This window comes from Haliotis rubra, unplaced genomic scaffold, assembly GCF_003918875.1.
Source record: "Haliotis rubra isolate DU_JTF1 unplaced genomic scaffold, ASM391887v1 Scf150, whole genome shotgun sequence".
Classification (NCBI taxonomy): domain Eukaryota; kingdom Metazoa; phylum Mollusca; class Gastropoda; order Lepetellida; family Haliotidae; genus Haliotis; species Haliotis rubra.
The window spans coordinates 1428250-1454252 of record NW_025765448.1 but is presented as its reverse complement, the minus strand read 5'-3'; the positions used below and the strand labels follow the sequence as shown (position 1 = coordinate 1454252).

The following is a 26003-nucleotide window of genomic DNA, read 5'->3' as shown; positions in this document are numbered from 1 at the left end:
TCAGTAACCCATGCTTGTCGTAAAAGGCGACTATGCTTGTCGTAAGAGGCGACTAACGGGATCGGGTGGTCAGGCTCGCTGACTTGGTTGACACATGTCATCGGTTCCCAATTGCGCAGATCGATGCTCATGCTGTTGATAACTGGATTGTCTGGTCCAGACTCGATTATTTACAGACCGCCGCCATATAGGTGGAATTTTGCTGAGTGCGGCGTAAAACTGAATTCACTCACTCACTTTAAGCCACACTCAGCAATATTCCAGCTATATGGCGGTGGTCTGTAAATAATGGAGTCTGGACCAGACAATCCAGTGATCAACATCATGAGCATCGATCTACGCAATTGGGATACGATGACATGTTTCAACCAAGTCAGCGAGTCTGACCACCCGATCCCGGTAGTCGCCTCTTACGTCAAGCATGGTTTGCTGAAGTGAGTGAGTGAGTGAGTGAGTTTAGCTTTACGCCTGTCGCCTCTTCCGACAAACATGGGTTGCTGAAGACCAATTCTAACCAGGAAATTCACGGGTTGTACCTCTAATGATGTAAAACAAATTTCTTTTGGGACAATAAAGTATTATCAATCAATCAATCATCAATAAAACTAATGATTTTTTTAATGTGGACAATACGATCTCTTACGACAAGCATTGGTTACTGAAGACGCGATTATTTACAGACCGCCGCCATATAGCTGGAATATTGTGTAAAACGGTGTAAAACTAAACCCACCTATACAGGCCGTGTTATAGCCATGACATTTGCGGCGCTAAACAACAGTCACTTCCACATGCTCACACAATCACCATGGCAACCTTCCTCCATATTATTCTCGAATTAAACCTCGGGAGCAGATAATGGAAGTGATTATTGGTAGCAATGTTTATCCAAAGTACTATTAACCTGTCTCTGTTTACATCTCGTTCCCATCTGTTGTATAGACACTGGCTTAACTCTAGAAGGCAACGCACCGTGAGATGTACCTTTAGCCATGCATCGGTCGCCCCGGTAACATGGTCAACAATATAAATACTGACCACAACTATATATATACTTTCCACACGACAATACAGCGGTCGACAGAGATTAACCATAGAAGCCTGTGACTACAGTCAAGGTGAATAGTAATCGATTGCTGACTTTCTCGCTTATTTTGGAACAACACATCAGGAATATCAAAGGAAATATTGTCACGCCCATGACACCATTCACCCTATGTCAATTTCACCACTGTTGATAGTTGATTGACGTGTTTTTCGTTCGTGGTCAATGCTACCCAGCTATTATAACGACCCCACGTGGAGAATTGTGTCTTTTGTAGTGATTTTAGTATGTCCATTAAGGATGGTTGTTGTGAAAGTATGTTGTGTAAATTAAAAACGAAAAACGACTAATAATTTACTTTTACTTTGTTTACATATTCGACGACTCTAAATGGAATGAAATCAAACGTTTCTCTGAAAACGTTTGTTCTTTTGTCTTTTGGGCTGTCAGCCATTTCAGTATTCACAAGAACTCAAAACATACGATAACATTGAAAAATGTTCACTTACAAGCATGTAAAATATTTTTAAATGTCGGTCCACAGACACCAAATGCAATAGTATATGGAGAATGTGGACGGTTTCCAGTTTATATTAATTCCTACGTTCGAACGATGAAATATTGGCTTAAGTTAATGACAATGCATGATGGACGAATTCCGAAAAAGGCATATAATATGTTATACTACCTAGATACTGCTGGGTACCACACATGGGCGTCTGAGATCCGCCATATACTTTGCTCACACGGCTTTGGATTTGTCTGGTTTTCACCAGCTGTTGGTGATCCGTGCGCTTTTTATTCACATTTTTAAAGAACGCTTGATCAATATGTTTTACCAGAATTGGACATCTACTCTTGCAAACAATTCACGTTATACGTTATATGCAAAATATAAGAGTCTTCTTGAGCCTAAGGGGTATCTGTCTTCAAATTTGGAATATAAATTCCGTAAAGTATTGGTCAAATTCAGAGCTGGTGTATTATGTTTAAAGAATAACGTAGGTAGGTGGCAGAATATTGATGTATCTCAAAGAAATTGTCCTGCATGTAAAGTAGATTTAGAAGATGAATATCACTTTTTGTTGAAATGTCCAGCTTATAAAGATCTTCGGGATAGATTTTTGCCTAAGAATTTGCAAGTAAATATGGTATCATTTAGAAATATCCTTAAACAAAACAAAACTGAAGACATAAATAATCTAGTTCGTTTTATCTATTATGCATACAAAATAAGAGAAAAGTTAGAAAAATAGAAATAGGTATTAAAATTATTAAACAAAATCCATTACAGCTATACATGTACATATACCGGTATATGTTACTGAAATTTTTGACTTGGGGTGTAAGAAAATCTACTCAGGTAGACAGGTAAATGCTAAATCTTTTAAAGAAATTGTTTCCTGTTTTCATACCTGTTTCGAATATGTATATTAATATGTCAAACCGAAACATGAGTCTCATTAACCTATTCAGACAATGACCTACTTTTCAGCCGATCCGAATTTTCTCGTGTGAAAGTGAAAATAGACAACTAACAACTATGGTTACACTGAATTCCAATTCCTTGTTTCATAAGAAAATGGTATTTACAATGAATTGTAATTTTAAACTTTAATAAAATCGTATGACTATATTTTATGGCGAGGTGTAGGCAGCATGACCCTTAACTAAGACGTCACAGACTGCCCCTGGTTGATGAGGTCGTAAAATGATTCACAATGCATCTGGCTCACTGGTTACACCTGTGATGTGTTTTGGAAGCTTATTTCAATGTAGTACTGTAACGCACAATGTGATTGATATAATATCAAGTCCGTACCACACCGCCAAACTTTTCTAGCGGGAGAGTCTCGTTTTGAGATTGCCACGATTTCCAGGTTTCCGTTTGTCAGAGCTCGCTGTACTACAGAGCCCGCTGCACGATTTGTTTGCAAGGATTAGAAGGAGCGTAGTGTTGCAATATACAAGTGGTTAGATGTATCAAATAATATTGATTAATAATTATGTATCCAGTTAAATGAATTGGTCTCAAACTTCTGGACTGGTTATTGTACTAAGTTGCGCTATAGGACGGGACCTAGTCAACAGGAAACGAGACTGTTGTGTAACCAATGTTTTGACTTGTATGGGCCTGTGGCCTTCATACGTAATAAAGAATTTGATGATGATGATGATGATGATGATGATGATGATGAACTAGCATCAGTGACTTAAACTGTGACTTCTACCATCTGATGTAATCAGTGATGTATTTTGACCTTCCCCTGTCATAGAATTAAATGTATGGAAACTATACCTTTCCCTCCTTTGGCATATTGCTGTGGACGCGTTTGCCTCGGGAAGATCCACAATAGACTATGATATAGGCGAGTGGACTCTCTGACCTCGGGAAGATCCACAATAGACTTTGATATTATAGGCGAGTGGACTCTCTGACCTCGGGAAGATCCACAATAGACTTTGATACAGGCGAGTGGACTCTCTGACCTAGGGAAGATCCACAATAGAGTTTGATATAGGCGAGTGGACACTCTGACCTAGGGAAGATCCACAATAGACTTTGATATAGGCGAGTGGACACTCTGACCTCGGGAAGATCCACAATAGACTTTGATATAGGCGAGTTGACACTCTGACCTCGGGAAGATCCACAATAGACTTTGATATAGGCGAGTTGACTCTCTGACCTCGGGAAGATCCACAATAGACTTTGATACAGGCGAGTGGACTCTCTGACCTCGGGAAGATCCACAATAGACTTTGATATAGGCGAGTGGACTCTCTGACCTAGGGAAGATCCACAATAGACTTTGATATAGGCGAGTGGACACTCTGACCTCGGGAAGATCCACAATAGACTTTGATATAGGCGAGTTGACACTCTTGCCTCGGGAAGATCCACAATAGACTTTGATATAGGCGTGTGGACTCTCTGACCTAGGGAAGATCCACAATTTGCTTTGATATAGGCGAGGGGACTCTCTGACCTCGGGAAGATCCACAATAGTCTTTGATATAGGCGAGTGGACTCTCTGACCTCGGGAAGATCCACAATAGACTTTGATATAGGCGAGTGGACTCTCTGACCTCGGGAAGATCCACAATAGACTTTGATATAGGCGAGTGGACACTCTTGCCTCGGGAAGATCCACAATAGACTTTGATATAGGCGAGTGGACTCTCTGACCTAGGGAAGATCCACAATAGACTTTGATATAGGCGAGTGGACACTCTGACCTCGGGAAGATCCACAATTTGCTTTGATACAGGCGTGTGGACTCTCTGACCTAGGGAAGATCCACAATAGACTTTGATATAGGCGAGTGGACTCTCTGACCTAGGGAAGATCCACAATAGACTTTGATATAGGCGAGTGGACACTCTTGCCTCGGGAAGATCCACAATAGACTTTGATATAGGCGTGTGGACACTCTGACCTCGGGTGGACTCTCTTTGATACAGGCAGTGGACTCTCTGACCTAGGGAAGATCCACAATAGACTTTGATATAGGCAGTGGACTCTCTGACCTCGGGAAGATCCACAATAGACTTTGATACAGGCAGTGGACTCTCTGACCTCGGGAAGATCCACAATAGACTTTGATATAGGCGTGTGGACACTCTGACCTCGGGAAGATCCACAATAGACTTTGATACAGGCGAGTGGACTCTCTGACCTCAGGGAAGATCCACAATAGACTTTGATATAGGCGAGTGGACTCTCTGACCTCAGGAAGATCCACAATAGACTTATAGGCGATGGACTCTCTGACCTAGGGATCCAAAATAGACTTTGGACTCTTGCCTCAGGAAGATCCACACTAGACTTTGATATAGGCGAGTGGACTCTCTGACCTCAGGAAGATCCACAATAGACTTTGATACAGGCAGTGGACTCTCTGACCTCAGGAAGATCCACAATAGACTTTGATATAGGCGAGTGGACTCTCTGACCTAGGAAGATCCACAATAGACTTTGATATAGGCGTGTGGACTCTCTGACCTCAGGGAAGATCCACAATAGACTTTGATATAGGCGAGTGGACACTCTGACCTCAGGAAGATCCTCAATTTGCTTTGATACAGGCAGTGGACACTCTGACCTCGGGAAGATCCACAATAGACTTTGATATAGGCGTGTGGACTCTCTGACCTAGGGAAGATCCACAATAGACTTTGATATAGGCGAGTGGACTCTCTGACCTAGGGAAGATCCACAATAGACTTTGATATAGGACACTCTTGCCTCAGGAGTGGACACTCTCTGACCTCGGGAAGATCCACAATAGACTTTGATACAGGCGAGTGGACACTCTGACCTCAGGAAGATCCACAATAGACTTTGATACAGGCGAGTGGACTCTCTGACCTGGGAAGATCCACAATAGACTTTGATACAGGCGAGTGGACTCTCTGACCTCGGGAAGATCCACAATAGACTTTGATATAGGCGAGTGGACTCTCTGACCTCGGGAAGATCCACAATAGACTTTGATATAGGCGAGGGGACTCTCTGACCTCGGGAAGATCCACAATAGACTTTGATATAGGCGAGTGGACACTCTGACTCGGGAAGATCCCACAATAGACTTTGATATAGGCGTGTGGACTCTCTGACCTCGGGAAGATCCACAATAGACTTTGATATAGGCAGTGGACTCTCTGACCTAGGAAGATCCACAATAGACTTTGATATAGGCAGTGACTCTGACCTCAGGAAGATCCACAATAGACTTTGATATAGGCGTGTGGACTCTCTGACCTAGGGAAGATCCACTTTGATAATAGACCTTTGATATAGGCGAGTGGACTCTCTGACCTCGGGAAGATCCACAATAGACTTTGATATAGGCGAGTGGACACTCTGACCTCGGGAAGATCCACAATAGACTTTGATATAGGCGAGTGGACTCTCTGACCTAGGGAAGATCCACAATAGACTTTGATATAGGCAAGTGGACACTCTTGCCTCGGGAAGATCCACACTAGACTTTGATATAGGCGAGTGGACGCTCTGACCTCGGGAAGATCTACAATCTGCTTTGATACAGGCGAGTGGACACTCTGACCTCGGGAAGATCCACACTAGACTTTGATACAGGCGAGTGGACTCTCTGACCTCGAGAAGATCCACAATAGACTTTGATATAGGCGAGTGGACTCTCTGACCTCGGGAAGATCCACAATAGACTTTGATATAGGCGAGTGGACTCTCTGACCTCGGGAAGATCCACAATTTGCTTTGATATAGGCGAGGGACTCTCTGACCTAGGGAAGATCCACAATAGACTTTGATATAGGCGAGTGGACACTCTGACCTCGGGAAGATCCACAATAGACTTTGATATAGGCGTGTGGACACTCTGACCTAGGGAAGATCCACAATAGACTTTGATATAGGCGAGTGGACTCTCTGACCTCGGGAAGATCCACAATAGACTTTGATATAGGCGAGTTGACACTCTTGCCTCGGGAAGATCCACACTAGACTTTGATATAGGCGAGTGGACGCTCTGACCTCGGGAAGATCCACAATTTGCTTTGATACAGGCGAGTGGACACTCTTGCCTCGGGAAGATCCACACTAGACTTTGATACAGGCGAGTGGACTCTCTGACCTAGAGAAGATCCACAATAGACTTTGATATAGGCGTGTGGACTCTCTGACCTCGGGAAGATCCACAATAGACTTTGATATAGGCGAGTGGACACTCTGACCTCGGGAAGATCCACAATTTGCTTTGATATAGGCGAGGGACGCTCTGACCTAGGGAAGATCCACAATAGACTTTGATATAGGTGAGTGGACACTCTGACCTCGGGAAGATCCACAATAGACTTTGATATAGGCGTGTGGACTCTGACCTCAGGAAGATCCACAATAGCTTTGATATAGGCGAGTGGACTCTCTGACCTAGGGAAGATCCACAATAGACTTTGATATAGGCGAGTGGACTCTCTGACCTCGGGAAGATCCACAATAGACTTTGATATAGGTGAGTGGACACTCTGACCTCGGGAAGATCCACAATAGACTTTGATATAGGCGAGTGGACACTCTGACCTCGGGAAGATCCACAATAGACTTTGATATTGGCGAGTTGACTCTCTGACCTCGGGAAGATCCACACTAGACTTTGATATAGGCGAGTGGACACTCTGACCTCGGGAAGATCCACAATAGACTTTGATATAGGCGAGTGGACTCTCTGACCTCGGGAAGATCCACAATAGACTTTGATATAGGCGAGTGGACTCTCTGACCTCGGGAAGATCCACACTAGACTTTGATATAGGCGAGTGGATACTCTGACCTCGGGAAGATCCACAATAGACCTTGATATAGGCGAGTTGACTCTCTTGCCTCGGGAAGATCCACAATAGACTTTGATATAGGCGAGTGGACTCTCTGACCTCGGGAAGATCCACAATAGACTTTGATATAGGCGAGGGGACACTCTGACCTCGGAAAGATCCACAATAGACTTTGATACAGGAAGAATGATGACATACTTCCAAATCTGAAACAGCTTGATAACACATATTTGAAAGTTCACTCTTTAGTTTATTGAGAAAGAAGGCATTGCATTGACGAGTGAAAGCTTGAAAAAAGTAGTTCTACCTGGCATATCTATCGGATCCAGATCCAGTTAATATGATTGGTTTCCACACAAGCCATTCTGTGATAAACAAAGTTAATGACCTCCATTTGTTTAGCATGAATGATATCTCCTACCCCATACATCAAACCAAATACTGCACGCTGGAAACAGGTCGATCAGATCAGCTTCAATCAGCTGAATATCCACAAAAACAAAACAGATGATCATGCATTAAAATCAATCGAAGCGCGTCACTGTCTCGCCTGGCAACGCAGTAAACTGTATGCTTTGCAATTAACAAGACCAACAATGGCGTCAATAGGCAGGGCTACTGAAGGGAGTTATACTGTGATGTACAGCTGGGGTCTGCACAGGACGTGGACCCTTGGTCATCGTGCAGTACTGACATGTGCAGTATTGATTTACGTTGTTACACCCTTAATCCAGGTGAATACTTATGATATAAGGGTCAGTCACCCTCAGCTTCTCTAGATGTTACTCCTCCCCCACCCCACACACCCTTGCCCTACTTGCTCTGGTAAACGCCACCCCCTCTCTCTACATTTACCCCTGATTTCGGTATGAAGTGGGCAAGTACTACAAAACGACATCTCCTCTCTCTCTCTCATCTCTACTCTCTCTCTCTCTCTCTCTCTCTCTCTCTCTCTCTCTCTCTCTCTCTCTCTCTCTCTCTCTCTCTCTCTCTCTCTCTCTCTCTCTCTCTCTCTCTCTCTCTCTCTCTCTCTCTCTCTCTCTCTCTCTCTCTCTCTCTCTCTCTCTCTCTCTCTCTCTCTCTCTCTCTCTCTCTCTCTCTCTCTCTCTCTGTGTTGTGTGAAGCCCATTTCTGGTGTCCCCTGCCGTGATATTGCAGGAATATTGGTAAAAGCGGCGTAAAACCCAACTCACTCATTCACTCCGAACCCTCCCCACTCACTTTCTCTCAACTGACGTAACACCCCAACACCCCAACAACCCGAAATCGCGTGATAGGCTTTAAGGCATGCCTGTAAATGCAACGCATGCAGAGTCATAATAAAGAGACGATTGACTTTCACAAGGTATACATTTTTCTTTAACTGTTCACGTTAAGGCTTTTACAAGATTACTCAAAGGTCACCAGTAACACTCGGATCATTCACGCTGCAACAGTACAAACATAAATATTCTTGTATAGCTTGTTCCCCGTGGACGATTATTAAGTACCCAGATAAGAAACTGTTATCACTCTTCCTGGTCGCTCACATACTTTGTTAACCATGACTTTGCGAGGTGTTTCACTGCTACAGATTGTCTCATTGTCATGGAAGAAACTCTGTATTCTGGGTAGATTAACCATGACAGGTGCGAGGGCTTTAACTGCTACAGGGTGTCTCATTGTTACGTGAAGAATCTCACCTGTATTCTGGGTACACTGCATCTCGTGTTATTCCAGAGCGCCTTGCAGGCATTCGAGACAACTCGTTTATTCCAGAGCACCCTGCAGGCATTCGTGACAACTCGTGTTATTCACGAGCAAGCCGAATAGCGTCTTGCAGGCATTCTTGAACAACTCCTGTTATTCCAGGGCAACCAGAATATCGCCTTGCAGGCATTCGAGACAACATGTGTTGTCCTAGGGCAAGCCCAGTAGCGCCTTGCATGCATTCGTGACAACTCGAGTTATTCACGAGCAAACCGAATAGCGTCTTGCAGGCATTCGTGACCAACACGTGTTGTTCTAGGGCAAGCCGAGAAGCGCCTTGCCCCTCGTATTATTCCAGAGCGTTTTGCAGGCTTTCGAGACCAACACGTCCATTGTTCCGGGACAAACCGAGTAGCGCCAAGCAGACATTCGAGACCAATTCGTGTTAATCCGGGACAAGCCTGTTCGGGCCGAGTGATGACGAGTGAGTGAGTAAGTTTTGTTTCACGCCGCTTTTAGCAATATTCCAGCAATATCACGGCGGGGGACACCAGAAATGGGCTTCACACATTGTACCCTAGTCTGTCATACAGACCCTGAAGCAAATATATCCAAGAAAGCCCACGCAAGTCTAGAAAATGTGGCAAGTCTAGATTTCCTCAGCTTCTGAAAATGAAGAAAGTCTCAGGGCTCCTTTTCATTATATATATATTTTTTACTATGAACTTTTTTCAGTTAAATATGTTCATTTCAGAGACTAGTTGTTAGTCTAATTGCACCCATGTGGGGAATCGAACCCGGGTCTTCGGCATGACGAGCGAACATTTCCGAGTGGTGACGAATGCTGTCCAACAGTTTTTTATAATAGTGAAAACAATATTTCATTTGAAAGTAAAATTGGAGACGTGACATGAGTTGTGCCTGGGTTTTATAAAACAATAGTCTGTCATACAGACCCTGAAGCAAATATATCCAAGAAAGCCCACGCAAGTCTAGAATATGTGGCCAGGCTCAGGGCTCCTTTTCATTATATCTTATTTTGTTTTTACAATGAGCTTTTTTCTGTAAAATATGTTCATATCAGAGACCAGTTGTTAGTCTAATAAAATATGTTCTTTGTATTTACAGAAACACAGATTCTAATGAAATAATAACGTAACTGAAAAGGTGTTTTTTGCAAACATAGGTTTAAGACTTTATAGGAACAAAATACAAGACACTTAAACGACGATATTCACGAAAGTTTCGTTTCCTCAAGGTATCCTATGGCTTAAATTGTCAAGTTTTTATTGAAGTATGCGAATTACGATAATGTTTGTGGTAAAATCACCAACTGGAACGGAATCCGTATGAAGGGAGATAATTCTGATCAATTTCTATTGATGATGTAGTAAAATGACTTTTGCAGGAACAAAATGAACCGTTATGATCCACTGGCCGTTACTTGGCCATCGTTATACGCCCCCTTACACAAACGTTAAACATGGAAGGGGGAAGAAGATTTCGGATTTGGATGCTGAAACTTTGGTAAACATGTAAAAAAGAGTGGAATAAAATACTGAGTTCATGATTTTTAAATGAGCTTGAAATTTGATTTCACCACAAAAAGATAAAAAACGCTTAGAAAGTAAATACGTCTTGGGCTGGTTCGGTCCATATAAATAGCATAACTCATAACTCATAACTCTACAGTTTCATTATGTTTTATAGTTTAAACGACCATCACTGTCCGCAGTATGAATAAAAACTTTCTCGTTCTGATATTCGATATGCAGTGCCCATAAACAAAGCGAGAAACATAGGGCACCGAAAGAATGCCAAATGTCCATTTTTAACATAAACAACAAATTTTGTAAAAATGAATGCTGTTAAAAAATATATAGTAAAATATAGTCACTTGTCGGTTATGTATTTCGCCAAGTAAGCCCGAATTTGTATTCTGTCGGCCATGGAAACGAGTCTCGATTTTGCATCGGTACTTATGAGTGAGTGAGTGAGTTTATTTTTACGCCGCTTTTAGCAATATTCCAGCTATATCACGGCGGGAGACACCAGAAATGGGCTTCACATATTGTACCCATGTGGGGAATCGAACCCGGGTCTTCATCGTGATGAACGAACGCTTTAACCACTACGCTACCCCACCGCCCCCGATACTTATGAAACAACATATGACAAACGCTCATAAATTGAAAGTCATTTGAAACTGAGTAAAGGGGCGGTGGGGTTAATGGTTAAAGTGTTCGTTCGTCACGCAGAAGACCCGGTTTCGATTGACACGTGGGTACAATATGTGAAGCCCATTCCTGGTGTCCACCGCTGTGATATTGCTGGAATATTGCTAAATGCGGCGTAAAACCATACTCACTCACTATACTCTATATTTAATATTCAATCGTACTTTGAGCATCACTTAAGACCTAGTGAACTGATTATTGAACATTATTGTGTTGTAACGGGTTGATGACGTTGAGTGGCGTATAAGGACCAATGCTGACATTGATAAGAACCAGGGTAAAAGTCGCTGAAACAGAACATCAATAAATTATTTTCCTTCAGTGAAGCAGATGTGGCAGTTTTCTTAGCATGGCGAAATTGTTGACTGACACACTTTGTAGAAGCATGTTGGCACCTGGCGCAGACATTTGATACCTGTATGACGAATCAGGCCCGGATGATATGGACACAGATAGGACAGACCTCTGCGAGCGGGCGGCATCTTTCCCCCAGACCCTGATGCCTGGGGTGTGGGGAGGTGGAGTCGGGTGGTGGTGTGTGTGTCGGTTGTTGGGTCGAGTGACGGTGCGGGTTTGGAGGGTCGTGTGGAGAGAGAGAGAGAGAGAGAGAGAGAGAGAGAGAGAGAGAGAGAGAGAGAGAGAGAGAGAGAGAGAGAGAGAGAGAGGGGGGGTGGTGGGTGTGTTCGTGTGGTGGTGGTGCGGGGAGGGGTGTTTGTGTGTGCTGGTGCGGGAGTGGGCTTGTTTGGTCGAGTGGTGGCGGGTCGGTTGTGGTTGTGTAGGGTTGAGAAGCGGTAATCCTCTGTTGTCCCGTGATGTATTTCCAGGCGGAATGTCTTCTCCAGCTAGTCACTCATACTGTCAACCACTAGTTTACCAGCTCAGGACACCGTGGTTCTCCTATCATAATGGGGGCGGTTGGTTAAAGCGTTTGCTCGCCTCGCCAAAGACCCTGGTTCGATTCTCAACATGGGTACAATGTGTGAAGCCCATTTCTGGTGTACCCTGCCGTGATAGTGCTGTAATATTGCTAAAAGTGGCGTCATACTGAACTCACTCACACTCTGACATACTGCTGAGTATTGTCCCCTCACACCAGTCAAACAGTTGTTCAAGTGTAAATACAGCACTCCGCAGGCAACAGATGAGTCCGTCAGTTTGTAGGTCCCTCGTATTATTGATTTCCAACATCTGCCGCTAATGTTATTCATCTTTAAAAGCAGGTACAATAGTTAGCAGGGCTGTTCCAGGGAATTATTGACAAATCTCCTTGTTAGTCTACATATAATGGATAAATCTATTAGCCGGGAACCTCCGATGTATAAAACGTCGAATGAATAACATATGAAGAATATAATAACTACTATTCATGGAAGCACATATATCCCAGCGGTTAACCTTCATTCAGTGACCCATCCTTAAACATAGGGAAGAGCGTGCTGGCCTCAACCCAAAACGTGTATAACATGGGGCATTTCGACGGAGAAGTTCGAAAGTTTAGTATCGTATAAAAATAGCTTAATGAGCCAGTAAGTACTCAGGCCCACATTCCCCACACGCCCTAAACTCCTTCGCCAAGGTGTTGACACCCTGAAAGAGGTTATTGAATCCTAAATTACCATACCTTGATGGAATCAAAATAACAAAATCTGCACATTCCCAACTTTTTTCATTGTCTAAGGCATTAAGTAGCACATCTTATGTTTACATTTTACTCTAGACAGCAATATGGACATTTCGGAATCTCCTATCCCCTTCTTATCGATTTAAATGGAGCTTTCTCTCAGAGGTAGTCTCACTCACTCACTCACTCACTCACTCACACTCACTCACTCACTCACTCACTCACTCACTCACTCACTCACTCACTCACTCACACTCACTCACTCACTCACTCACTCACTCACTCACTCACTCACTCACTCACTCACTCACTCACTCACTCACTCACTCACTCACTCACTCACTCACTCACTCACTCACTCACTCACTCACTCACTCACTCACTCACTCACTCACTCACTCACTCACTCACTCACTCACTCACTCACCTATGTCTGCTGTGATTTACATCTGTTCACTATCCACTCCTGTTACCCAACCTGACACATATTGTCTACCCCAGCCCTACACCAGCATACTCAGGCCTAACATTACGTTATCACATGATTGTGTGTGTACGTTCTCTCTCCGCTTTGTAACGGGATGTCCGATTACACACCGACAACATGAACCCCGATATAACGCGCATGTTTCTAACTACAATGATAAACATTGCCACATGAAGTGAAAAACGACTGTCATTTGCGTACGAAATAACTTTCATGTGAAAGATACTTAGCGTATTAAAAATATATTAATTTATGTGAACAGCTGAATGCATTACCCAATGCGGCACGAAATATACCGAGCTTACCCGAGCTCGAAACAAGCATGGCCAGAGTGTAACGCCAAGGTTTCATATTGCAGGAGTTGGTTTGTCTCACAGTCCCTGACTTAAATTGTCATTCCTTCCGACCAGAGCTTTCTGTAATGCAAAAGCCCTGAATGTAGCAGGGTAGAATGGGTCTTCCTTTCAACTTCAATGCAAACAGGGGCGGTGGGGTAGCCTAGTGGTTAAAGCGTTCGCTCGTCACATCGAAGACCCTGGTTCGATTCCCCACATGGGTACAATGTGTGGAGCCCATTTCTGGTGTCCTCCGCCGTGATATTTCTAGAATATTGCTAAAAGCGGCGTAAAATCCAAATCACTGTCAATGCAAACACCGTTGTGTCGAACTTTAATGAGTCGAACTGACGTTTGTCTCAAAGTATAAGCTTCACTGTCACCACTCGTTTATGTCGAACATTGGATAACTCGAAGTGTCCATGTAGGTACCTTTAACTTCGACACAACGGTGTTTGACAGTTGTTATATTGTTTTCGTGACTCAGCGTCAGTGGTAGACTAATATACTGGTTGAACCAGTTGACCGAAGCGGGAAAGCCATTAGTAAAGCCACACATTCCATGTACTCATTATACACACGTAATTCTCCATGTAATAACCGAGGAGAAAATTGATAGTTTCCTGTTTTTAATTTATGTCATACGATATCAACCATGGTAATAAACAAAGGTCAGGGAACATGTCCACTCTCTGAAAGTAAACAATGTACCGGTGGTTGGGTCTGTTCAACACGACAGATCAATGCGGTTATATAACATTAAGTTCTTTACAACAGTTACCTCCCTTACCTTATGAACAATGGCCGAATCACTTAAAGATGGCGAACCTTCTCAAATCGAATAGAACCAACATTTTACGTAACTTAGCAAAATATATTAGAATAGTTTTCATAAGCTCCTACTTGTCTCATGTACCACCGTTGATGGGGTTTCGAGAAATAATAATGATGATGATGATGGTGATATCTGGTTCAACAAAACGCCGTTTGCCGCTGCTTCCCGTGAATTGCTATTTGTTTATTTTTGTACGTCACATCTGTCTAGATATTCAGTGCGTTAATGGAGAACAAAACCAAAGTTTTCATCGCATACGTATTTCTTCTGTATACCATGGGGTGATTACTATTACAATACCATGGCGGTCAAAGTCGAGCGTAGATTATTAGTTATATATTAATGAAAATGTATAGTTAATTGAATAAACGGGTTTTATGTTCTGTAATTTATTTGTTTTTCGTGCTATGTCGGTATATTTTTCAAAACCCATTTCTAAAATATTGGTTGGAAGCCCATGTCTGGTGCCACCCGCCGTGATATTGCTTGCATATTACTAAAAGCGGCTTCAAACCATACTCACTCACTCTGAAATATGTATTATGCATTCAGTCGATTTTCGTCTCCGATTGAATTTGACATGACTGCATTCATTTTTCCTGAAAAGCTCAGAGATATATTGAACAGAATATAATCCAGTATTTAATTTTACCATCGAATCATTCTGAAGTTGTTACCATCGTCATTCTGAAGTTGTTAAGGGGACGGTGGGGTAGCCTAGTGGTTAAAGCGTTCGCTTGTCACGCCGAAGACCCAGGTTCGATTCCCCACATGGGTGCAATGTGTGAAGCCCATTTCTGGTGTCCACCGCTGTGATATTGCTGGAATATTGATAAATGCGGCGTAAAACCATACTCACTCACTCACTATACTCTATATTTGATATTCAATCGTACTTTGAGCATCGCTTAAGACCTAGTGAACTGATTATTGAACATTATTGTGTTGTAACGGGTTGATGACGTTGAGTGGCGTATAAGGACCAATGCTGACATTGATAAGAACCAGAACAACAGTCACAGAACAACAGTTAATTATCCAGGTTGAATAGAACTACCTGTTCATTTATCCTTTAAATGTTGACACGTTGACAGAAAAAACCACCTACAATTAAGGCATCCTTCACTCTACTCATTTTATAGTATTAACATATCAACAGATTCACGAACAAATATTAATGATCTATACGTACATACAAGCTTTAGCATAACATACTCGAATACTTTGCTATCTATATGCACATGAATCGATAGAGACCGGCAGACGACACGTTCTGTGGGAACAGCTGTGGGATATAGTTATTATTCCTTCCAATCAATGGCATCATGGACGATTCTAACGCTCTGCTTAGGATGCAATGTATATATTTTTCAAGTCATCTTCATAATGGGAGCGACCTTAGATTTATTTGACTTAAGAAGTCAGTGTTGAAAACAGCGTCGTCCTTCAGTGGTCTTCTTGGAACCGTTGTGTGAGGATCGTTTAGAATGTGTGGAGATAGTTAAACAGTGGACATTAGAGTTTGCCAGGTTGTGTCACACATTTAGAGACTTATGCAGACGTGGTTGATGCAACGGCGAGCAGACGTGGGTTGGGCAGACGACATTTGAAATCAAAAACCTTTCCCTTTTGAAGAAGAAAATCTTCATTTATTCCGTGAAGAGTTTTTCATCGGACATCGTTTAGCAAATACCCCGGGGTCCTTCAGTGCTTATGAATTGACATGGAGTGAGCAGACGACACGTTTATTTTGGCGAGAAATTGCTGCAGGTGATAAACGTTATCTTTGCGAAGTGATAATCAGCGTTCTGATGATTGCACGTGACTGCCGACTTTGACAACGAATGTTACAGAGCAATAGCCATGACGTCGGAGACATCTTTGTTGACAGTTGACGAAGGTAAGACGCGTTGACTCGCCATTTTGGCGAAGGATTTGCATCAACGTATATTTTTGAAAACAGACACTGCATTCAAGGTGTGACTCAGCGTACGGTGTTGCCTATCTCTACCATATTGCCATCATTTGAAAGCATTGTGCCTCACTTGTTGCATCTGTATGAATTATCATAGCTAGATCAATTGTCGTACTGACCACTCGACACATCCCTAACAAGGGCTGATGAGGCTGGTTGATTGTATCAGTGTTCTTTTTTCGTATGCGGGGCGGTGGGGTAGCCTAGTGGTTCAAGCGTTCGCTCGTCACGCCGAAGACCCAGGTTCGACGAATTTCAACATGTCCTCACTCTCGTGTAACTGCCCTGGGTAATTTCGAGCGTTACCCTTCCATTTCAACGTTTGTCATCGTTCATGTTATATCTCTCGTCACGCCGGAGACCGGGGTTCGATTCCCACCCCTTGGGAACAATGTGTGAAGCCCATTTCTGGTGTCCCCCGCCGTGATATTCCTGGAATATTGCTGAAAGCAGAGTAAAACTAAACTCACTCACTCACTCTTTCGTATACAAACTGAAATTGTTGAAATGATTCGTCACTGTAAAAATTACATATTCCGGACGCTGTTACCTAGTACCGGCCGTATTTAAGAGATTTAATCAAATGCATAATGGTAAAATTCAGAGTATTTATGACCTAAGTGTTGCCAAAGGGAGAGTAAATACAGGCACACTACTCGACCGAATCAGACAATAAAACTGTTCGAAAAGTAGAATAATGTATAAAAGCTATTAGTACTGACACCCCTCAGTATACAAGCAGACATGATTGTAAGTAATTCACCTATTCACATCACCACAAAGCGCCGAAGTGTATATAGTTTCCCTCAAACTGACTCATTTGAAGAGTCGCACTTACTGAATCTGCATGAGTAGTATTCAAGAAGTAAAATGCGATGAAAACGTCGTTGATTTTCTTAAGAGCTTCAGCAGCTTCAACTAAGTATCAGTGGCGAACCTGGGTCTTGGGCGTGACGAGCGGACGCTTGAACCAGTAGGCTACCCCACCGCCCCAGTTGCACTTAATGGAATATTGATACAATCAACAAACCTAATCAGCCCTTGTTGCCTAGTGGTTAAAGCGTTCGCACAGTATACAATGTGTGAAGCCCATTTCTGGTGTCCCCCGCCATGATATTGCTGGAATATTGCTTAAAGCGGTATAAAAACCACACTCACTCACTCATTAAGTATCACAAAGCGTGACGCTGAATTATGCTACAGTGTAACCCCGTTAATCCGGACGTCTGAATAAACAAATGTCAGTACGTATACATAGCATTTCCAGCCAGGGAGGAGAGCTGGTCTAGGGTCATGTACACTGGGCACAAGTCCATGGACTGAGTTTGTTTAAATATAATTGATCTTATTGTAATTGGAAGTAGTCAGTGGCTAGTCAATTCTGTGACTATATGGGTCCAATGCCGACAAGGGAATCTGCAACCATCACACGTACCATTTTGTTTATGTGTACATTTGTGCCGCCAACATCAAACTTCCTGAAATCAAAGACCATATGTTTACGACACCCATCATCAGATGTGTATTTTACAATTTATTTTACAAAGTATTAAATCAAATTACATTAACAAAAATACAACCATGTGGAACAATTAAACAGGGTGTGCTGACTAAAAGCACTAAACAGTTTATATTTTAAACACTAAACACTAAAGACAGTATCGCTAACTTAAGATATTTTCTATTGAAAGTCAAACATAGCACCAAACCATCTGAGACGTACAGTTTCGGTTTGCCAGCCTCTGGGACAATACAAATACGTATAGTCTGTCACAGAAATAAAGACTCGTCTTTATAAAGGACATTTATAAAGTTTTAACTGTAAAATGATTATGTTTTAAACGGATTGCTTAAGACCCTGTAGTTTTATTAGAGGCAGGTTGTGTTTAACATGGACTCTTTTAACCTTTGCTTATCTTCTGTTATAGTTATTTTCTGTTATACATAACCCGTGAAGAACCGGGTTAGAATTGATCTTCAGTAACCCATGCTTATCGTAAGAGGCGACTAACGGGATTTGGTGGTCAGGCTCGCTGACTTGGTTGACACATGTCATCGTATCCCAATTGCTTAAGATCGATATTCATGCTGTTGATCACTGGATTGTCTGGTGCAAACTCGGATATTTTCAGACCGCAACGTTTAAAGGTCACATGCAACGTAAAACACAACTTTGCAGATTCTGATACCTTTCGGTACGGACATACCGAAACAAATCGTCAAAAATGCAAATTCAACTTATAAAGTTGAAAAATAACGCGATGAAAAAAAACGCGCGAAATCGGAGTTCAAACGTTTCACTAATTTTCCCCAGACTTTTCTGGGGAAAACGGGTTTCAACAGCTGGGCTGCGCTCATAGCACGTGCGCAAGTAAATAGGTTCGCGCAGCTTGGAAGCGGGTTGACGGGTGAATACTCGGTGAAGGCTTTGGTGTGAGCTATTTTTCTAATGTTTTGTTCTGTTTTGATATCTCACAGGCGCGAGCTTTTTATATGTTATGACGGTAAATTAACTGTTTATATAATTTCATTTGTCTATTTCATCACACGTTCTTCTTACCGAGACACTTTCTCAGTCATTATTTAGCGTTGACAGAATTTCTAACTGTGATATAGATATGTCGTTGTCACAGACAAAACTCAATGTCTTGTTTTATTGACACCTGTGTGTCTGCCTGCCTGTCTGCTAATGACAATATTCAATACACAACTGCGATCACTGACCACATGCAATTTGAACTTAACACCAATCAGGCTATACACCATAAACAAAATGCATTGATTTATGGCCCGAGTTCGGTCTCTCTCACATTATGTAATTACACAGACAGGCAGGTGTGATACTTGAACACATGACATGTTATGATGTCTGTTGTTTGCAAAATGTTATACACAAAAAATGAGCATGTATTAACAAAACCCAGCATCTCTCTCTCTATATATACACACAATTAGCCGTGAAGGCATCTGCAAATGAACCAGCCGTTACACTTGAGTGCACACCCACCCGCTCTGACTGGGTTCGGTATCCCGGCTGCTTCGTTTCTTGGGGGTTATCTCCCATTTGACAGACACCCATTTGACAGACACCCAATTGACAGACACTGAACTAGAAGGTTAATTAGGGTAACACCTACGGGTATAATGGAACAGTCCACTGTCTAGTGAGTAGAGCAGGGTGAGCCTGAAACAGGTTCGTTACTGACAAGTTTGATTGTGGGTAAATAGAACTTTGTTGTGATTAAATGATTTCTCGTCTCAAAATTGATTTTACTATCAATTACTATCGAATATAAAAACAGGTTTGTCACTGAGAGGTTTGATTGTGTTTATTGATAGAAACGTCCCCTCCCAATAATAGCATATGTACAACAGAAGTTAACTGAGAAAACGTTTTGTTGGAGAGATATAGATATGTACATATTTGAAAACATTCTTATTTGCAGTAAATGAGACACCTGCTTTGTCATGTAAGATACGATTAATACCAATCAGTGTTCTAATTTAAACAATACTTTCTAAAGATTGTAACACTTTATGTCTTTGAGTAGTATACAATGGACATTCAAGGAGGTAATGAAAAACATTCTCACATCCATGGCCACATTGACATGATGCGTCATATTTTAAATATTTATTCTAAATAAATCGTAACTAAGTGCAGTCGTCATATATCTTAATATTGTGTGCAAAACATATAACTTCTTTATCCCAAATGAATAATATTTAGGTTCACATTTATCTATATTTGATTTATACGATACAACAGTGTCGCAATTTCTAATAGCTAAGCTAATGTTTTCAATATGATGATACCGACTCCCGTTAGACTAGAAGGTTAAACCGAAATGTTTATGAAAATAAACAACCTGTTAATAAATAAACTGTTTTTTATATTGCAGCAATGAAAATTCAAATTACTGTCTTTTCGACCATCTTTCCAAATAAATAATATAGCTTCAGTTTGTTCCTGTGTTTTTATTTGGACTATTCCATTATAATGTGTAGGTAACAGGTAGTAGATAAGCTGTTCACTGAACCGTAAATGTTGTTGTTTTAAGGTGTCTGCGAACTGGCTGTCTGCGTAATGGGAGGACACCTTCTTGGGAAGTAAACCGAAGTACACAATTTTGCACTTTCGATTTGCGATTGTACGCTTATAATTTTGTTTATATATTTTTTCGTAAGCAGCAATGTATATTATATGTCATGAATAAGTGATAATTGTGTTTTAATTATGTTTGATTTTTTGGTTGCATGTGACCTTTAACAACAAACAAAAAAGCCAAACTATTTACATAAATTTGCATCTATTTTATCCGAAACCGACGGCATTATCGGACGGTTTCAACTGTGAATACTGTCGCTATTCACATACTAGTATGTTATTGAGAACAAGCTGCCATGGAATTACGATATATTCAGTAACAATGGCGGCCACTGTTACAGTGCAATCGCTCAGTGACCCAAATAACGCCACACCTCCCCCTGCATTACAGGTGAGACAGACAACGTCATCCGCGATTTATTACCTTCAGGATTCGTTGGACAAATGCTCCCAACAGCAATTAAACCACCTGTCGGTCATATTTGTGAAGACTTTCATGTTTAACATCAAAGTAGCCTATCACTTTCCGATCGACCCGGTGATTGTATTCTACTTGAGCTGGGCGCCGGCTGTCGACTAAAGCAGCATGACAGTTGGTGTAGCCAGTTCCTTGCAATCCTTGAAATCACTCCAAGCATAAGTCGATGATATTTATCGAATTTGTTTCTTGCTCTCATTGCCACAATTGCTTGGAAGCAACCATTAGGAATATGTCATGATGCTAAGATTTTCTATTGTTTAACGATTTAGTTGTTGTTATTAATATTTTTATTACTATATTTTGTTACTCCATGATGTTTTAGATTAACGGACACAGTTTAACGGTTTTGTCCACATCCTGGGGTATTGTGTGACTAAAGAGAGAATGAAACAAAATATCAACCTCACACACCACCCGTGAAGATTCGGGTTAGAATTGGTCTTCAGTAACCCACACTTGTCGTAAGAGGCGACTAACGGGATCGGGTGTTCAGGTTCGCTGACTTGGTTGACACATGTCATCATATCCCAATTGCGTATATTGATGCTCAAGCTGTTGATCACTGGATTGTCTGGTCAAGACTCGATTATTTACAGACCTCCGCCATATAGCTGGAATATTGCTGAGTGCGGCGTTAAACGCCAAACACATGTCTGTTCTTGTACGTTTGTTTGTTAAAGCCGCATTCAGCAGTATTTCATCTGTATGACAGCGGCCTTTGGATCAGACAAGCCTGTGAATGACACAGTGAACCACGATGCACACTGTCGGTGTCGCTGTCATCTACGGAGTCACCGAGCCTGACCACCCGATCCACTTAGTCTCCTCTTACGACAAGTCATACTTGTAATATTTCCAAAATTGTTGAAAGATGCTGTTGTTAAGCCTTTCATCAAGAACGAGAAACTGGATTCGGATGTTATGGAAAGCTACAGGCCAGATGCTAACCTCTCCTTCTTGTCCATTTTGATCGAGAGAGCTGCCACAATCAACAACATATTGGACTCTTTTCAATTTGCCTACCGGCAGCATCATACCACAGAGACCTCACTGCTGAGAGTGGTCAACCATCTTAGATGTATCGTGGATGCTGAAAATATGGCTACACTGGTGCTTTTGAACTTAAGTGCAGCATTCGATACACTCGATCATAAGAAGCATCTACCCTGGAACATCATGTTGGAATAGGTGGTACTGCCCTGTCATGGTTTTCCTCTTACCTGACAGAGAGAAGCCAGGCAGTGTTCTCTCCAAGAAGCCCACTCTATCTTGCGGTGTCCCTCAAGGCTCTGTTATGGGACCTGTCCTCTTTCTCCTGTATATGAATCTATGCTGATGATACTCAGCTTGTCAATACCTTTACTCCAGATACATCGGCAGCTACTTTCAAGAACACTGAAAACTGCACAACCCAGATATAAACATGGATGACAAGTAGAGTTTTAAAACTTAGTCTGAATGATAAAAACCCGAAGTATTACCTTTGGCAAATCACAACAATTGAAGAATATCACAAGTAAAAACATAACAATAGGTTCCTCGCAGGTTGCTTTTTCTCAGTTGATGAAGGATCTTGGCGTATGATCTCTCCATGGATGTACATATCGACAGACTGTGGAAAACCTGCTACTTCCATTTGTGCAGGATTGGGAACATCCGGAAATACATCCCAAAAGAAAGTGCGAAGATTCTAGTCAGATGTTTAATTTCCTCCAGACTAGATTATTGCAGCGTTCTTAACAGGGTTCAGTTTAAAAGACTGCAGAAAATACAGACTACGGCTACCTGTATCATTTCGTCACAGTCAAACTCATGTCACATTACTCCAGTCGTCAAACCACTTTATTGGCTTCCAATTGAACGTATCAACTTTAAAGTTCTGCACCGTCTACAACTGCCCCACAACCAAGTCCCACCCTACCTCACTGACTTGATCATGACTGAAGACTTATCGTTTCTCCTCTGTATATAACTGACTCTCTCCCTCATCCCCCTGCGCTTTTACCATGCACTAGTGGGCGGATTATAGCGCATAACAAATGGCAATTATTATTATTATTAATTGGTGACAGAACAAACATAAAGCCAACGCACATGCACTTACATGCTGTGACATCAGTTATAGCAGTTAGGGTCTGCTTCAGCTACACCGCGTTCGGCACCATCCTAGCAACATCACGGTACAGGACGTTGCTCATGAACTTCACACATTGAACCTGAGCCTTCAAAGTGACGAGTAAATCGCCATCCAAATACGGTGAACTACCGTTATAACAAACTGAAAAAGACCACAATTTTAGTTCGTTATAACGGCAGTTCGTTATAAGCATTGCGACTAATATGTACCGAAAGTAACCAGGACAAAGAAGAAAAATATAACACAGTTTGTTCGTCAGTTGGTTGGTTAGCGCGTTCGTTACAAACGGTTATTGTATAGGAAGTTCCGATTAGAAATGCTACAATAAACCAAACTGAATTAACAATACAGGCTAGCTTTTCTCGAAACGTTCGTAGCGCCCAATCTTAACACATTGGCTGTGATCAAAGTTAAAAAATGATTAGGGCTACGGTCGTTTCGAGAATAAGGGCCCAGGTGAATGTAATACTTATGTAACCTTTCTTGCGTAAAGTCGTTCTGATGGAACTTCGTAATTCAAGGAATAACAGGCTGTATCAAAGGTATTGGGGTCACGGGTGGCTCAATGGTCTCTGACTGCGAAATTCGTAGAGCGGATCCGCCGATACTGGGTTTGAATCCCAGATGTGCCTGATTATATTCTAAACTTTTAAAAACCATAATCAATGGTTCCCCAAGTCGTAAACGTCTATCAGCTTGATCACTTCGTCACACCAAGGGGCGGTTGGGTAGCCTAGCGGTTAAAGCGTTCGCTCGTCACGCCGAAAACCCGGGTTCGATTCCCCACATGGATAAAATAAAAGCGGCGTAAAACTAAACTCAGCTAGTCGTCACATCCACCGTTACCTCACACGCCTTGTTTAAACCAAAGTAAAATTAAACAGAAGGAATGTTTTCACAAAACAGTAAATTAAGAATAGTTTCCACAATCATATCGTGCTAACAAACATCGTCGACAGTTCGGAAATATAAATAATTCAGTGTATTCATTGAATGTAAGTGTTACAGTAACTTGACACATGGAACTACTGCTAGGTGACAGCATGTAGGGCGGTTACAATGGAGCTGACGCTGTTACTGGCGCGAGTCTGTATCAGCTGGTAACATGTTGCGCGTCAGACTTAGCAGCAGGCAAAACATGAACGCTAGAACTTATAGATCTCACATTGACTTAAAGTAACGATTAGCCTCTGAAAATATATAACATATAAATATAACGGATTATAGTTATATATATATATATATTACAACAAGAGGCAGACAAGTGATATAGAAATAAATCGTTTAGTGTTATGGATGTATATGTACATATATATATATAACACATACCTATTGATATGGAAAACGACCCAAGTGACAGGGGAGATATTTGAAGGCGACCCAAGTGACCTGAATCTGAGGCAAATCTAGACTTGCTTTATTTAGAGATTTTGTATTACAACTTCTTGCTTTCCAACCAGGTATTAAGCGTGAAAGAATGAGTCTGGTTTTACGCCGCATTGAGCATGGACTAACGCTTAGTCCCTGAATATATCTAATTTTGATAGTAACAAATTAACCCATTTAAATTGAAAAGGAGCCCCAGTGAGATGGGAGATTCAAGCCTGAACCTGATGAAATGTAGACTTGCTTCATTTAGGGCTTTAGCATTTGCAGGGAGGGCTAGGCATTGGGGAAAATAATGTGGTTCAGGGAATGTGAGACAGACTAAATTAAGCAAAATACCAGCAATATCACGACGGGGGACGCAAGAAAAAAGCTTCACATATTGTACCCATGTGGGGACTCGAACACGGGTCTTCCGAGCGAACACTTTGACCATTAGGCTTTCCCACCGCGCTATATCAGAAAGGACTGGATAGAAGAGATAGTTCAGGTGCAGTGAGACAGACTATCAAAACCGCTTGTATTTTAACTGTCAAAATAGTGTTGCCTTTATAAATATGGCCTCGATGGCCACGTCGTTTTGGTCTGTTACAACGCAGCCGCTGGTTGATATCATGACATTCAATAAGCCAGATTGGACATCCGATCCACATTCGGAGTGAATGAGTTTAGTTTTACGCCGCAATATTCCAGCAATTTCACGGCGGGGGACACCAGAAATGGGCTACACACATTGTATCCATGTGGAGAATCGAACCCGGGGCTTATGTGTAGCCTAACGAACTTTGTCATGCTGGAAAACTAAACACCAGAAATGGGCTACACACATTGTATCCATGTGGAGAATCGAACCCGGGCCTTCGGCGTGACGAGCGAACGCTTTAACCACTAGGTATCCATATGTTTGTATGTAACAAGCGCATTTCTATCAAACACTATGTGTTTATGTGTAGCCTAACTTCTTTTCTTGTGTACAAACGGACTTTGTCATGCTGAAAAACTAAAGACCAAATCGAATGCATGATGTAACTGTTGGCGTTAATTTCCGACTGTCGTTTAATTGTCTCCTTTCCTGCAATCTCTGTGAGCTACTACAGGTCAGTCTGGACATGTGGTCAGTATTCTTAAACCAGTCGTATGTATCTTGAACATTCATAGTCGAATTGAAGCGGTGGGGTAACCTAATGGTTAAAACGTTCGCCCGTCACGCAGAAGACCCTGGTGCCATTCCCCACATGGGTACAATGTGTGAAGCCCATTTCTGGTGTCCCCCGGATATTGCTGGAATATTGCTAAAAGCGGCGTAAAACTAAACTGACTCAGTCACTCATAGTCGGAGTAAGTGAGTG

At 42.0% G+C, this 26003-nt stretch overlaps 1 protein-coding gene across 4 annotated transcripts in view; it reads left to right on the top strand.

Moving 5' to 3' along the window:
* The window catches only part of LOC124270269 (choline transporter-like protein 4), a 67112-nt gene that overhangs the window by 9348 nt on the left and 31761 nt on the right, over window positions 1-26003 (top strand). Inside the window, exon 1 of one of the 4 annotated variants that reach the window (XM_046705305.1) lies at window positions 15839-16467. The exons of the other annotated variants lie outside the window; for them this stretch is intronic. Within the exon in view, the coding sequence (XP_046561261.1) occupies window positions 16431-16467 (37 nt within the window). The 5' untranslated portion in view covers window positions 15839-16430. Of the gene's footprint in view, window positions 1-15838; window positions 16468-26003 lie in introns of those variants that run through there. 4 annotated transcript variants of the gene reach the window in all.